Here is a 15,487-nt window from a genome sequence, read left to right as displayed (position 1 = left end):
GCACTGTATGGGACCGTGTGAGAGGACTCTGAGAGACCCTTGCCCAGGGGAAGGGGAAGCCTCCTGGGGCTACTGAGCACCCTAAGGAGACTGAGCACGGCTGTTCCCAGGGGCAGCTGCGCTTGCAGGAGCAGTGACACACACAGTGTCCACAGCTGTGATCGTCTTCGAGCTCACGGGCCAGATCGCCCACATTCTGCCCGTCATGATTGCGGTCATCCTGGCCAATGCCGTTGCCCAGAGCCTGCAGCCTTCCCTCTACGACAGCATCATCCGAATCAAGAAACTGCCCTACCTGCCTGAGCTGGGCTGGGGCCGCCACCAGTATGAAGGGCCCAGTGCAAAGAGGGTGGGAGTGAGGGGTAGGCCTCCCAGCACCCTTCAACCCCACCTCCAGCAACACCCCAAACCAGTAAAGGCTGAGATCCTAGCTATCTTGCTCTGGGTCAGTTTCCTTCGTCCTGAGGGATCTGTAGCTGGCCTCTACTGACCCAAATCATGGCCCCTGGGCCCGCCACTCCTGTCCCCTGGGGTTCTCCAGCCTTCCTCGGGACACTGGGATGGTGGTACTCTGGGCCAGCCTCCCATGCTGAGCACACACTGAATGCCCAGCTCTATCTCCAGGCAATACCGGGTACGGGTAGAGGACATCATGGTCCGAGATGTACCCCACGTAGCCCTCAGCTGCACCTTCCGGGACCTGCGGTTGGCACTACACAGAACTAAGGGCCGTGTGCTGGCTCTGGTGGAGTCCCCTGGTGAGGCCAAGAGGGGTCCTAGGTGTTGTGGGCATCTCCTAGGGGCTCAGCTTAGGGTTAGGGAGGCCAGGTCAACACTTGGCAAACAGGGCTTTCCTTCAGGTGTGCAGCCTATGTCCAGGGCCCCAGCTTGCGTGTGGAAGAAGGCCGTAAGTAGGAGGCTCACTCCTACCTCCTGAGTCTCTTCCTTCCCTTCCTGCATTCAGAGTCCATGATCCTCCTGGGCTCCATCGAACGCTCACAGGTGGTAGCACTGCTGGGGGCACAGCTGAGCCCAGCACGCAGGCGGCAGCACATGCAGAAGCTAAGAAAAGCCCAGACGTCCCCACCATCAGATCAGGAGAGCCCACCTAGCTCTGAGACGTCCATCCGCTTCCAGGTAAGGGACGAACGCTCCACAACCACATGTACTTGTAGACTTGGGGGTCCTGAATCGTAGTCTCCCGGCCCCTTCCTGTCTCTGCAGGTGAACACAGAGGACACAGCCTTCTCTGGATCCCACGGGCAGACTCACAAGCCCCTGAAGCCTGCTCTAAAGAGAGGGCCCAGCAATGCCACAAACCTCCAGGAAGGCACCACAGGTGAGCCATTTCTGCCGCTGCAGCAGGAGGAGGCTAACCACACAGACAGGGAGGAATTGGGAAAGCCTCTCCTTGCCTTCTGCTCCTCATCCCTACCCACCTCACCCCCTCTGGACCCTGGGCTTGGAACACAGGCAACGTGGAGTCAGCAGGCATTGCCCTCAGAAGCCTCTTCTGTGGCAGTCCACCCCTGGAGACTACCTCAGAAGTGAGTAGCCCACGCACACTGCCCTCTTGCCTGCCCAGCTCCCTTCCTGTCTCTCCCAGTTAACCCTGCAATGACTCTTCCACTCTGCCTGCTTCCTGCTCTCCTGTCAGCTGTGCCCCTGCCGTGTGCCCTTCTTCCGGGGCTCCATCCCATCCTTCACGTCCCCTCTCCCTATAACCTCAACTCCTCTCTGCTTTGGCTCTGACAAAGTTGGAAAAGTCGGAATCCTGTGAGAAGCGCAAGCTGAAGCGGGTCCGAATCTCCCTGGCGGTACGTGCGCGTGCGTGTGCTCGGTCGCGCCTCTCCCCCACAGCAGCTCGGTGGCACCAGGCAGGGAGGGCTGGGGTCTCAGTGGGACAAACCACTGGGAGCCAGGGGTACATCCACCTCCCTCCCTGCCTTCCTCCTAGAGTGACTCAGACCTGGAAGGCGAGATGAGTCCCGAAGAGGTAAAATGCCATCAGGCTCTAGACTGTTGGTTCCTGGGTGTGCCCTCATCATCCTGACTAACGGAAGGGACCACAGGGAGGAAGATGAGCCAGCCAACCTTCAGGGAGGGAGGGGGGGAGATGTGCCCCTCTCTAATCTTCAGTCTCATACCCTCAGATCTTAGAGTGGGAAGAACAGCAATTAGATGAACCTGTCAACTTCAGTGACTGCAAGATTGATCCTGCCCCCTTCCAGCTAGTGGAGCGGACGTCGCTGCACAAGGTAGGTAGGGCAGGGCAGAGAGCTGCTAGTCCTAGTCCTGCCCAGGTCTGGACTCAGACCAATGTGATAGGAAGGAGTAGGAGACAGTACACTTGACGCTGTCTTTAAAGTCTACCGCATTAGGCCATGGAAGTCTGTGAGCCTAGTCCTGTTCCTTGGTGAAGCAAGGCTTTTTTTTTTTTTTTTTTTTTCCTCCCTGCTCAAACTTGCCCCAGAGAATTCTGGACCAAAGCAGCAACAAAGACACAGCTTGAATTGGATGGAAGCCAGAAGGCCAGGCCAGGGTCAGAACTAGGCAGGAGGCTGCCAGAGCCTAACAAGGCTGATATACATCCATGCTGGGGGGGGGGAAAAGGGAGTGGGGAGGGCAGGGCGAGGGGGTGAGAAACAGGCCAGATAAGAAAATCTAATCGACAGGCTAACAAACAGTCAAGTAGGGTGAAGCCACTGCAGTGAAGAGATAAACATGAGAGACACCAGTGGGGGGCTTGGAATGTCAGACCCCAGAGAGTCCAACTTCAGCAACTCGAGGGGAAACTAGAGGCGACTCAGGGAAAGAGCAGAGGGGGCAACAGGAGCAGCAATAGACACAGACAGATGTAAATTCGGTACACATGTGAAGAAAGTGGGGGCTCCCAAGGGTTGGGTAGCTGCCACTATTGGGTGCCCGAAAGCTGCCATGTAAGGGCAGGGAATGCAGGCTGCGCAGCCAAAGCTAAGAGGCATTTTAATTACGTTTTTAGCAGACTTAATATCTAAGCCTCCATTGGTAGGTACAGGCAAGAGTGGCCGGTAATGGGTCAGTGGTCCCAAGGCTTCATCTTCAGTGGCTGGCTTAGACATAAACTGTTGCTAAAAAGTCAACATAGCAGAGGCCATCGATGGGAAGTGGTGACACGCACCTTTAATCCCAGCAGAGGCTCGTGGATCCGAGTTCAAGGCCAGCCTGGTCTACAGAGTAGTTGCCAGGACAACAGCCAGGACTACACACAGAAACCCTGTCTCAATACAAACAAAACGCCGGGCACAGTGGCACATGCCTATAATCCCAGCACTCAGGCAGGCAGAGGCAGGCGGAGCTCTGTGAGTTCGAGGCAAATCTGATCTACAAAGAGAGTCCAGGACAGCCAAGGCTACACAGAGAAACCATGTCCTGAGAAACAACAAACAAAAACAGCAAAAAATAAAGGAATTTAGAGCCTTTTAGATAAAGACCTCTGCTCAAAATGAGTAACTGCAGAGGAAAACGGATGATCCAGAAGGCAACACAGCAAGCCATGTACTTAAAGTCTTTCTTCCCAAGACCTCTAAAGTGTTGTTATTAGCTTTTTTTTTTTTTCTTTATTCAAGACAGGATCTCATGTAGCCCAAGCAGGTCTTGATTCTGTCATACGTAATAGTGGTGACCAGAACACTGAACGTGCTTTGAGTGTGTGCTAGGCACTGAGCTAAGGTCTTCGTGTGTGTAACATAATTCTCATAACCACACTTGCTGACACACGCGTCACTGCATGGTGACCTTACAGTTTTTACAGAAGAGGAAATTGTGATTCAGAGAGAGTGGTAAGTCGCCCAAAGTCACATCTAGGAAGTGGCAAAGGCTGGGCCTGGACCCAGAGACAGTCCAACCTAAAAGCCTTAACCATTCTAAAATACAGGGAAGCCGAGTCATACAATGAGAAAGTAACTTCCCTGCATCGGTTTAGCGGAGTCAGACCCAGGCCCCCGATCTCCTGGCGCTGGGCTCAGGATTCCTTCAGAAGGCCACGTTCAGTTCACTGTTCCCAGGCCTGAGAAATTTGGGCCCCGCCAATAGGCTCCTTGGTACCCAATTAAATTAAAATGAAAAGGAACAAAGTAGGCGTTTGTTCCAAACTTAAACTATCACAAGGAAGGCAAGCAGCCTCAGAGGGACCACTAGCCAAAGTGCGAAGACCCGGGATGATAGCATGAAAGATTAGAATTCTAGAGATTAGACTCTAAGCATCTTCAGACCAAGCAAGCAGTAACCAGGGACCATTTATTTAGGCTCAGGAGGGTGAGAATCCATGAGCCTATTGAGCAGCTGGCTCCCGTGGTTAGAGATGAGGCAGCTATAAGCTTGACTGTACAAGTTAACCAAGCTGCTGCTTGTCCCTTCTGGGCTTCCCTATCTATAAAGTCGGATGGCGTGAACTAAGTATGGTGGTGTATGCCAGCACTCAGGAGACGGAGGATCAGATGATCTAAGTCATCCATGACCTATAGAGCCAGTTCAAGACCATCCTGGGATATGTGAGACCTCCAAAAAAAAAAAAAAAAAAAAAAAGGAAAGATGTGTAAAGCCTGGGAGCTAGGCACAGCAGAAAGGCAGGCTGGCAAGCCAGTCTGGGTTGGCCTGAGAAAGGATCTCATGGACCATTCTAGGGTGTCTGGGTGTTACTTAAGTTTGAGAAGGGTAGAGAATGGCAGAGCCCAGCTGGAGAGGTGAGAGGTAGGAAGTAAGAAAACGCATTCTGTCGTCTCGGCCCTGGTGAGGCTAGTGAGGCAGAGCTGTGGAGAATAGCCAGTGTAGAGCAGTAAGCGTGGTGACTGCCAGGCACCAGTATTCGCAGACCTATGGAAGCACATCGCTCGCTAGGCCGCTAGGCCGCTGGGCTATGGGAATGAGCAGGAAGGGGAACTGTTTATCTTCAGAGAAGGTGAGAGGGACTTTATGACCATAAGCCAAGAAGTTATAATAGATAGTGTATAGTAGCGATGTTTTCCCCTGGGAGGACGAGGAAATTCAGGCTAAGGTTATATGACCAGAGGTTCCTAGCTACATGGCAATTACAGGTACTGGAGAAACATGACTTCTTCAAAGACTGAATTTCTCTTTTATTTGCATTTTTTTAAACAGTCTCTCTCTGTGTAGCACTGGCTGTCCTGGAACTCAATCTGTAGACCAGGCGGTCCTCAAATTTAAGAGATCAGAATACGTCTGTCTCCCCCGCACTCCCCCCCCCCCCACTATGCTGGGATTAAAGGATTGTGCCACCACCACTGCCAAAAGACTGAATTCCTAAAATGGGTGTGGTGGCACCCAGATAGTCCAGTACTCAGGCGGCCGAGGCAGGAGCAGCATGATGCGTTCAAGGCCAGCCTGGGCTAAGTAGTGAACTACTGCAGCTCAGGGGGTAGGAGCCTTACCCGGCATCTGGGTGATGCCCTGGTCTTGGTCCTCAGAACCACCAATACTGAGACTCTTGCTTCTTAAGTATGCTGTGCCCTGCCCCTCCCGTAATTTAGTGTGAGAGTATGTAAGACATAAGACACTAGGTACTCAAGAGGCTGTACCACTCATCTTCACTCATCTCCCAGCCACACCCAGAACAGTAGATAACAAATTCCGGGAAATGCTGAGAACTGTTCTCAAGGTAGCAACTGGAAACTGCTGATAATGCCCAAAGCCTGGTGGCCACATCTGATGGCTCGGGAAAGCAACACCACCAGTGGCCTCAAGACTCTGGGGACACAGGGACATTCCCAGGCCTCACACTTCCCTCCAGCAGCCCCCCCCCCCACACTATCACACCCCTACTTTGTCCTGGGCCCTTTCAGCTTGTGGTTCTTCTGAGTTGCTCCCCCTGAGTATCACGTCCGGTGTCTCTTCTCCCTGCCCTGCAGACCCACACCATCTTCTCACTGCTGGGAGTGGACCATGCTTACGTCACCAGCATTGGCAGACTTATTGGAATTGTCACCCTAAAGGAGGTGAGATGACAGGGCCAAAGCCACACTTCCAAATGGCATCAGAGCTGTCTGGCTCCCCCAGGGGATGGTCTGGGGAGGGGTCCAAGTAGGGAGCAGACATCCAACCCTTACCTATGCAGCTCCGGAAGGCCATCGAAGGCTCTGTCACAGCACAGGGTGTGAAAGTCAGGCCACCCCTTGCCAGTTTCCGGGACAGTGCCACCAGCAGCAGTGACACAGAGACCACTGAAGTGCATGCGCTCTGGGGGCCGAGATCGCGCCACGGCCTCCCACGAGAGGGCAGTCCTTCCGACAGTGATGACAAGTGCCAGTGAACCCCTTACTGGATGGCCTATTATTTCCTCTGCAAGCAGCAGTAACCAGAAGCTGGAATCCAAGTCCGCTCCAGCTGTGGGCTGCCAGCTCTCCACCTTCGACTCCACACCTACCTGCTAGAGAACCAGCAGTTCCCTGGCAGGGTGAGGTGGGGCACGTGGCCCTTGCCCCATCTCTTTGAGAAAAGGGCAGAACTAAACTGGGTTTATACTGGAACCTCCAATGACAAGATGTATATAGAAATTTACAAAGATTTTTATATTAATTTAATAAAACAATAAATAGAATAAACACCTAATTAGCCACTCATGTATAGAACACTTGTGCTGTTGACTCATTTTCGCCTTGGACCCTCTTACCTGCCCAAGCCTCTTGAGATTTATTCTGCAGCCACCTGCCAACCCCAGTGTCCTGGCAATATCAGGTCGGCCAGAGGCCTCCATTGCCTGATCAGCAACACCCTGCCTGCGACAGGACCCTCTAACACTGTGACAGCAGTCTTCCATACAGCCAAGAAAAACCCTACCATTTTTCCTCCAAGGATAGCCACTCCCTCATGATCGGCCCATTCATTGGCACAAATCTGGCTACCCAGGTGGCCCCCTTGTGGTCCACTATGAAAGAACATGGCACTCCCGGCTCTGTAATAACCAGAGCCCATCCTTTTCCCAGTTCCACCCTACTGAGAACTCTGCGTGTGCCCAAACAACCTTGCCATGCTGGGAAAGGGCCAGGGTTGGGGCGGGGTGGGGTGGGGGTGGCGGTGCACGCTCTTTCATCATTTCCAGTGCCTCCCAAAGAATATCCGGCTCAAAGAACAGACCAGAAACCCCCTGTCTTTAGAGAAAAAAGGTTTAGAGACAGTGGAGAGGTGAGACACAGCAGAGCCCAGCTGGGCAAGGGGACCCTTAGGGGATGGCTCAATTTGTAGACTCCGGGAGCGCAGGAGCCAGCCCCACAGGTGGAGGTGGTTCAGTCAAGCACTGCACGTGGACTCGGGTGAAGAGAAAAGCAGAGGAGACAGGGCAGGGGAGAGGGTGGAGGAGGTGTGGCCAGGCGTCCCCGATTCCCACCCTCCCAGCCAAGCCACAACAACCCCCTCAGGTTCACATCCCAGGAGGAAATGTGGCATTTTGGATTCAAGAAACATGAACGTCACTGTCTGCCACAGCTGTAGCCATGCCCCAGGGGACCCGGGCAAGCCCCGGCAAACCCCAAGAGTGGAAGCAGGACATGCGCCCCTTAGCCTGGCCCCTGCCTCCTCTCCAAACACTTTCATGCAAAACACACAATGGAGAAGTGAGTGCTCCCAGAAGCCAGTCTAAGCTTCAGAGCCCACATTTGGCCACAGAGGCGCTGCCCCAGACAGCAGCCCCGGGAAACATGCCACCACTGCGCATGTCTGGATCACTGGTCCTCAGGCTCCACCTCATCCTCATCTAAGGATACGACCCCAGAAGAGGCCGCGTCGGAGACTTGCTGCTGCCTTTCCCAGGGGCCTACAGGCAGCGGGCAGAGCAGCTGACAGTTCTTGCAAGAATCAGGCTCCTCCTCGGTAGGGGAAAGGCAGGATTCCGTGAGTGGTGAGTTGTAAAGCGAGTCCTGGGCCTCCAATGGGCCCAGACTGCGGAAGGCACTTTCCCGGCTCGGGGGCAGTCTGGCAAGGAGCAGCTCTTCACCCAACATCTGGGGGGTCATCCTGGCTGGGGAGCCCAGCAAGCCATCTTCCAGGCTGCACAGACTAGAGCACAGCGTATCTGGGGACACGGTCTGTGAACAGTCGCTCTCAGGCTCCACCGAGCCCTGGCGCACTGGACGGGAGAACCGACGACCTGTGAAGAGGTCCTGGAGGTGGGACCCCAGAGGCCCAGCCATGTCTGTGAAGGCAAGGGAAAACGAAACAAAACAAAACAGCTTTGTTGGGGCCATTTCAGTAGGTCAATGTGGAAGGCACATAACCATAGACCCCACTCCCTTCTACCCTTATCACAGCTGGGGGGGGGGGGGTAGCAGGGCTTAACAGGAGTATCAGTCTTCATTTTTGGTGCCTGAGTTCCTGTCAGGGTGAGTCAGAACATGCGATATCTACTTTAGAGTGTTAGGTCACAGGGAGGCAAGCAATAAACCCAGGAGCACTGGATGATCACATAGGTTGCTTATTCCTCAAAGCAATGAAGGCTGGATTGGTCTGCTCTGCTCACTAAGCAGGCTGTCCTAGTGGAACTGGGCCCACCAGAAAAAGCCATGCATTTTTTAGAAATTTGCTCAACTATAACAGACTTTTCAATAAATGTTCAAGGTTAGCCTGGGCTACATACTAAGTAGCCCGAGCTATAGTGAGACTTTTTCTCAAAAACAAAACAATTAAAGAGAAAGGAAGGAAGGAAGAAAAGAAAGAAAGAAAGAAAGAAAGAAAGAAAGAAAGAAAAAGAAAAAAATACTTGTAGTTGAGGGCTCCACCTGGGCAGAAGCATTCTAATTAGTCCCCTGTGGACCACAGCTGCAGCTTTGCAGCCTGGTTTAAATGCAGGTTTGGCCTTTGAAAACCTTGTTAATTAGCTAGAGGAGTAGGAACTGGCAGGTGCTCTTCAAAGGCAAAGAGTCAGGGCTGGGGGCAGCGCTGGGGGCAGGGGTCCTGTGAGGCCAGCCACCAGAAGCTGCAGGGAGAGCTGGCCACGGAGTCCAAGGAATGGAAGATGAAAGTGGAGCTGGACACAGCTGCACAGCCCCCAGGGTCCCTTTCCGCAAGCACTGGCCCCAAGCAAGACCTACAGGCTGGAACACAAAGATGCTGAGCTGGAGCCAGCATCCTGTGGAGCACAGGCCCAGCATGCCTTCCTGTTTGCTTGGGATCACTGCCCTGTGAGGTGCTGGGTACTGCACTGCCCGGCTCATCTGCCCTGCACAGCCAATGAAGCCATCTCAAAGAGGTAAAGGCAAGGGTACCACAGATCCTTCTGGAAACAAGACTGTCCTAGGGGGTAGGGAAGGGTTCCCTGGGCTTATATCTCTATTCTGAGAACCATAAGGCTCCCGGTACACATAGAGAGAGCAGGCTCAGCACGTACAGGAAAGAGCTGTTCTAGTTCCAACTGCTGGTTTCCCACCTGAGTGTAGCTGGTGACCTTTGTCCTTGGGGCGTCAAGGTCAGCCTGGATAGTCTGTTTCCTCCTGTCTGGAACACTTAAGTTGTTCTGGCAAGCTCACCCTAAGGGGCAACATGCAAAATGCTCCTCACCTGCGTCAGTTCCCCCAGTGAAATCTTCATCGTAGGACTCGTCTGTGGAGTCATCACCGTCCACTGAAGACCACGCTCGGAGCTTGGCTTCTGCAATAGCAAACTGCTCAGCCACGCCTATTGGAGAGAGAGGCAAAGCATTCACTGGCACCGGGAGCTGAGCTGAGAAAGACTCGACAGAAAGATGTCCCTGAGGTCTCTGGGCCGAGAGCCCCGCCTGCCCCATGCCAGACCCAGGGAGAGGAGAGGCAGAAGCCCTGGGACACACACATCTGTGGGGCTGACTCCCTCCCTGCCGCCTGCCGCCTACCGGCAGCAAAGCGAGCCTCTTGTTCACCCTCACTGAGGTCTGAGTAGGAGGAAAAGGCTGTTTCCAAAGCAGCAGGGGAGTCACTAGGCTTGCTCCAGCCTTTCCATTCGATGAGGTGAGCCACTCGGCCCTGGGCCATGGCTGTAGGCTTGGTCACGTGGTCCTTCACCACCTGGGAAATACCTGGAGGTAGGGGAGAGAGGGAGAGAGAGAGAGAGAGGGAGAGAGAGAGAGAGAGAGAGAGAGAGAGAGAGAGAGAGAGAGAGAGAGAGAGAGAGAGAGAAGCTGGGTTGAGGTTAAGGGCTGCCGGGGAGGTAGGTGAAGAAAGTGAGAATGGTTTTCCTGGGGCTGGAGAGATGGCTCAGCGGTTAAGAGCACTGACTGCCCTTCCAGGGGTCATGAGTTCAATTCCCAGCAACCACATGGTGGCTCACAACCATCTATAATGTGACCTGATGCCCTCTTCTGGCTGCAGGTGTACATGCAGGCAGAGCACCATAAACATAATAATAAATAAATAAATCTTTAAAAAAAAAAGAATGGTTTTCCTGTCTGTGGCCTTTGAGTAAGAGGAAGGAGGGCTAGGGTGGATTTGCAGAAGGAATGCCCTGAAAACGCCCACAGGAAATGAGTCCCACAAGACACGAGGAAAAGGGAGAAGGAAGGACAAAGTGGACAAGAGGAACAGAAGTGAAGTTGGGGGGTACGTACCATGCAGGGAAGATCTGGCCAGCGCAGCGATCTCCTGGATGGTTAGGGCTCTCCGGGACTTGGGCAGCATCGCGACTGTGTCTCCAACATTCACCTTAAGTTAACAGCATCGGGAGGTCAGTGCCCTTGCCAGAAATGACCTTCTTTCCATCATCTCCTGCCTAATCCAAGGGGGTCATCGGGAGCTGGAAGAATGCTAAGATGGCCCTTCGCCCCAGTGGCTGCTGGCACGCAGAGAGGGCTGAGAGCTGGCCACAGACTGTCCCCCTAGGGAGTCACCACTGGAGACTCAGGCTCAAGAGAAGAAAACTGCAGCTGAACCTCCGGGGGAGAATGAAAGGGGTGGCAGGGAAGCACAGGCCTTTAAATCCCAGCTCTCAAGAGGCAGAGGCAGGCAGATCTCTGTGAGTTCAAGGCCAGCCTGGTCTACAGATCCAGAGCAACACAGAAAACCCCTATCTTAAAAAAAAAAAAGACAGGGAGGACGGAAGGGAAAAGAAGAGAGCCAGCTAAAGCAGAGGCTTCCTTAAGATCTTCCTTTCTAGCTGGGTATGGTAGCGCACGCCTTTAATCCCAGCACTGGGGAGGCAGAGGCAGGCAGATCGCTGTGAGTTCGAGGCCAGCCTGGTCTACAAAGTCCAGGACAGCCAAGGCTACACAGAGAAACCCTGTCTCGAGGAAAGAAAAAAAAAAGATCTTCCCTTCTCCTCCGTCATCTTTAGATTTATGCCCAGCTCTCTCTAGGCTGCACTACCAGAGCCAGGCCCTCAGCATGACCAAAGCCAAACCAAGAGGCTCTCTTCCTCACATCTGCCTTTGCGTTCCAACTTCCTATTTACCAACCCCAAGTCTCCATTTCACTGGGGTCCCTGTCTCAGGGTTATCATCGGCTCCTCTGCAAAGCTTTGCCTGCACATGGCTGATCTTAGAACCTAGTGAGGGGGCCGGGGGATGGAGCTCAGCGGGCACAGCACTTACCAGCACATCCCTTGGGGGTTGCGGGGGAGGGGAGGGGGTGGCTGGAGGCAGAGCAGGATGATCAGAAGTTTAAGGTCATCCTTGGTTACCTAGCAAGTCGAGGCCAGCCTGAGCTGCATAAGACCTTAACTCAAACCAAACAACAAGGAATCCCTCGGGATCCCAAACACCGGTCCTGCCTTTTCTGGTCCCACTCCCACTTCCTTTAAGCCCTCAGTGCCCATCCCCAGGTTAGCACAGGTCAGTGGTCTCCTAATCCCCTGTACTTGTTGAGCCCAGAAGTCTTGTGTATATAATCTTTTCTGTTCTTTCATGTTCCATCACCTTCCATAGCTGGTCTTTCTAGTTTTGACTGAAATAGCACCCCGTTGGAGGAGCTGGTCTGTCCTCTCACTGTAGTCTCCAGTTAATCACTGTTTTCTATCAGAGATGGATGGAGCCTACCTGCTGGGTGTAAATATGGTTTCCTTCGGTGCCCTTTACCTCTCTGAGGAATTCAGTCTGTTACAGTCACTGCTGCAGCCCAGTGTTTTTTGTTTTTGGAGACAGGGTTTCTCTGTGTAGTCCTGGCTGTCCTGGACTCGCTTTGTAGAGCAGGCTGGCCTCGAACTCACAGCAACCGGCCTGCCTCTGCCTCCAGAGTGCTGGGATTAAAGGCGTGCACCACCACGCCAGGCTCCAGCCCTGTGTTTTAAACAATGCTAGGTAAAAACAAAAAAACAATGCTAGGTAATACATAAATGTGCGGGGCAGAGTGAACAAGACAAGATATAAATGCAGTTTCCCTAGAATACAGTGAATCAAAATGTCTTCATTTCCGGTTTTTTTTTTTCCTGGTGGTGTGTATATACATGAAAATGTCACAATAAAAACCATTATTTTGTAAGCTAACTAAAACATTAAAGAATTGTGGGATTTGTTTGTTTGCTTGTTTGTTTCTCTGTGTGTGTGTTTTAGGGGAAAAACTTTTTAGAGAGATGGAGAAATGGCTCCATGGTTAAGAGTATTTGCTGTTCGAGCCGGGCATGGTGGTGCACGCCTTTAATCCCAGCACTCAGGAGGCAGAGGCAGGTGGATCGCTGTGAGTTTGAGGCCACCCTGGTCTACAAAGTGAGTCTAGGACAGCCAAGGCTACACAGAGAGACCCTGTCGCGCGGGGGGAGGGGTAGTATTTGCTGCTCTTACAGAAGTCCCAAGCTTGGATCCCAGCACCCACATCAGGTGGCTCACAAGCTCCCATAAATCCAGCTCCAGGAGATCCAACACTCTGGCTCCACGGGCATGCCCACAAGCAGATGCTTGCACGTAATTAAAGATAATTTAATTTTTTGAAGTTGTTTTTAAAAAGAAAATAATGTCTTTTCTAGGCTCTTTCTCTGTTATTCTACAAGGAGGTCTCTCTGCCTCACCCTGGGCCTCCTTGAAGCCCAGCACTCATTAATGCCCAATTCCATGAGGCTCCACCACCGTCTCTGTCAACAGGCAGCCTGCCTGCTTTCAGGGAAAGGAACCAGTTTTTTAAGGCCAAAAGGGCTACCAATACACACAAGAAAGAAAGAGAAAGAAAGAAAGAAAGAAAGAAAGAAAGAAAGAAAGAAAGAAAGAAAGAAAGAAAGAAAACCTTACAAAACGCTCCCTGTAATTTAAGGCCACAAGTGTCACTTAGTAATAACGCTTGAACCCACAGAATTACTGGAGCGCACGCACTACCCTCCCCTGGAAGCTCCCTTACTGCTTTGTATCGCTCCCGAGGAAGCAAGAAATGGCGGGGTCAGAGTTTAATCCATACGGGCTCCTAACTCCATCCTGTACCTGACTTAGTGCTCCTCTGACAAGCCCCAGCAAATGTTTTCCTTGGCTTGAATGTAACTGAGGCACACACCCCCTTCCCAGCATTACCTAATTCTCCTCCATCATGGTTGGTTCCACCTCGCACAAGCGGCCTCCACCTGCCCCTTGACCTCAGGCCCATCCTCCGTCCCTCTCCTTCAGTACCTGGCTGAAAGGGCCTCCAGATTGGCGCCGATAGCCTCTGGCCAGGCCTGTGGGAAGGAGAACCTGCCGGGTGTTTCCTGGCTCGCTCTCCCTCCCTCCCCTCGCTTCCCACAGCCGCTGCCATCCATGCCGGGGCGACGCTCCGCGCAGCTGCGGCCCTGGCCCAGAGAAAAAGGTGTATATCTCCCTGGCAACCCATCACCATGCAACAGGGTCTCCTGGGATACGGCCCGGGATGCGCTGACGTCAGCACCGAAGGCGCTAGCAAGCCAGCCCTCTGGCGCCACGCCGAGAAGAGCAGACCGGCGCGGGGGCGGCCTGCCGGATAGCGCCTCCGCTTGCAGGAAAAAGAGAGCCCGGAGCAGGATGGTGAGGCAGGAATGGGGAGGGGGGTCACACGAACCCTAAATGTGAACGCCACTCTGCGGGCCCCCCCCCCGCCCGCCTCCGTTCCCAACTCCCAAACATGCACAGAAAAGGCCCAGCACCTCTGGCAAGTCCTGGCTGTCCACGGAAGAAGGACGCGGGGACCGGCTCCAGCCTCGGAGAGTCCGAGCAGATCCCAAGGAGGAGAGAGAGAGACCTCGAGGGAGTTCGATCCACTCCACAGCCCAGGCAGGGTCCGAAGCCACTGAGGAGTCGGAGGGAGGGAAAGGTGTGCATCTGGATCCCCACTTCTACCAAGACTGCCATTTTCATCGTGTGTCGCCCTGTCAATTCTTATTGCCCTCCCCCAGCTCTCAGACAACCCAAGCCCACTCTCCTGTACCCTCACACCCCCTGCCCCACAGCTCTGACTTGGGGGCCCTTTTGTGGCAGCCCAACGGACACCTTCCTCTACAAATATTTTGCCATCAAAACTTAAGGTGAATTCTGAATCTTCTCCCCATTTCTCACCCCTTGGAAAGTACACGAAATTCTCCCACCAACACTACATCCCCCTCTCCCACTCCCCCCCCCCCTGTTTCTTTCCTCTTGCCCACCCTCGACTTGTCTATCACTCTATTCTTCTCCAGAAAACCCACGATTTTTCAAAGTTTTCACCCTTGTAAGCCATTTCCTAATGGCCCCAACCTGAGTCTCCCCACTTCTGTCTGTCCCCTCCCCCCAAAAAAAAACCCACCAAGCATGACTTTCAGTATCTGGTGGTCCTTCTCAGCTCGCCATTACCTCCCAGGCTCTACCCATGGCCTCTGGTCTCACCTCTGCGGCTTGTCTGACAAGTCCATCGCCCTCCAGGCCCTTCACGCTGCCACAGAAACATTTTGCCCAGCACAGAAATCATAGGCATGCTGGCTGTGTTGATGCAGACAACCCAAAGCCCGAACTGATTCAGGCTCAGCTCCCAATTCTATTCTTGTTTTGGCTCCGGATGCTGAGCCAGTCCCCTCCCCACTTGGAACTTGTGCCTAGTCACATAAGGAGAACACTCCTGTCTCATAGCTTTGAGGAAGTGGGAGTGCCAGGGGCCTCGCCAAGTTCTCTGGTTTTGGAGCCAAGGCTCATCCTTAGTTTCCACAGTGCCAACTGGCCATGTACATCCCAACTAACCTTTTAGCTGGAGCAGCCGTCTCTGTCCCTGAGCCTCAGCCAGCTGGTGGTCCCCAGAAATGCTATAAGCCAGAAAGAAGACAAGTTACTAGCTATCCCTAACCCAGCCTGACTGGTACATAATTTGGGCTCTCAAGACCGGTCCTGAGGTGAGTCAGTCAAACTCGTCCCTGACTACTACAGAAGGGGATGACTTTCTGAACTCCAAGCAGACCAAGGGGATCAGGGCACACTGCTTCTCGGATTCATAACCCACGAGCTTATTTCTGGAACTACAAATCCCAGAATTCATCAAGGGAAGTACAAATCTCAGCCAGAGTTTAGTTGTAAAATAACCTCTAATATCAATCAATCTAATACTTTGTGTGATTGACCACCTGCTTGGAACGCCTGGGG

General features: G+C 53.2%; 2 protein-coding genes across 5 annotated transcripts in view; one reads left to right on the top strand and one right to left on the bottom strand.

Annotated features, from left to right (window-relative positions):
* Clcn2 (chloride voltage-gated channel 2) overlaps positions 1-6,645 on the top strand; it is a 14,268-nt gene extending 7,623 nt beyond the window's left edge. Inside the window, exons 15-24 of one of the 2 annotated variants that reach the window (XM_051150726.1) lie at positions 111-324; positions 625-758; positions 965-1,137; positions 1,225-1,339; positions 1,474-1,547; positions 1,758-1,817; positions 1,958-1,996; positions 2,154-2,258; positions 5,907-5,993; positions 6,113-6,645. In XM_051150726.1, coding sequence (XP_051006683.1) covers positions 111-324; positions 625-758; positions 965-1,137; positions 1,225-1,339; positions 1,474-1,547; positions 1,758-1,817; positions 1,958-1,996; positions 2,154-2,258; positions 5,907-5,993; positions 6,113-6,307 — 1,196 coding nt within the window. In that variant the 3' untranslated portion in view covers positions 6,308-6,645. The remainder of the gene's footprint in view (positions 1-110; positions 325-624; positions 759-964; positions 1,138-1,224; positions 1,340-1,473; positions 1,548-1,757; positions 1,818-1,957; positions 1,997-2,153; positions 2,259-5,906; positions 5,994-6,112) is intronic. The other variant, XM_051150727.1, reaches the window with a different exon arrangement.
* A 409-nt stretch (positions 6,646-7,054) lies between these two features.
* Fam131a (family with sequence similarity 131 member A) lies at positions 7,055-15,150 on the bottom strand. Of its 3 annotated transcripts, none has more exons than XM_051150724.1 (6): positions 15,092-15,150; positions 14,029-14,171; positions 10,568-10,661; positions 9,857-10,039; positions 9,547-9,663; positions 7,055-8,185 (listed from the first exon to the last, which is right to left on the bottom strand). In XM_051150724.1, exons 3-6 carry the CDS (start codon positions 10,635-10,637, stop codon positions 7,716-7,718), a joined length of 840 nt encoding a protein of 279 aa, XP_051006681.1. In that variant the 5' UTR covers positions 10,638-10,661; positions 14,029-14,171; positions 15,092-15,150; the 3' UTR covers positions 7,055-7,715. The 3 variants fall into 3 exon arrangements, with proteins under 3 accessions (XP_051006681.1, XP_051006680.1, XP_051006679.1); XM_051150723.1 differs by lacking the exon at positions 15,092-15,150 and adding an exon at positions 14,744-14,949; XM_051150722.1 differs by lacking the exons at positions 14,029-14,171; positions 15,092-15,150 and adding an exon at positions 13,541-13,597.
* Positions 15,151-15,487: the final 337 nt, after the last annotated feature.

This window comes from Acomys russatus, chromosome 8 (genome assembly GCF_903995435.1).
Source record: "Acomys russatus chromosome 8, mAcoRus1.1, whole genome shotgun sequence".
Taxonomy (NCBI): Eukaryota; Metazoa; Chordata; class Mammalia; order Rodentia; family Muridae; genus Acomys; species Acomys russatus.
Note: the sequence above shows the minus strand (reverse complement) of the source record. Positions and strands in the feature narration are given on the sequence as shown.

Excerpts from the sequence above, each read along its gene's own strand:
- Fam131a (XM_051150723.1), bottom strand. The coding sequence starts at position 14,831 with ATGCCTATGATTTCTGTGCTGGGCAAAATGTTTCTGTGGCAGCGTGAA. Across the intron at positions 10,662-14,028 it reads ACAGCCAGGACTTGCCAGAG|GTGAATGTTGGAGACACAGT; the intron begins GTGCTGGGCCTT and ends TGTTAACTTAAG. Across the intron at positions 10,040-10,567 it reads GGCCAGATCTTCCCTGCATG|GTATTTCCCAGGTGGTGAAG; the intron begins GTACGTACCCCC and ends CCCTACCTCCAG.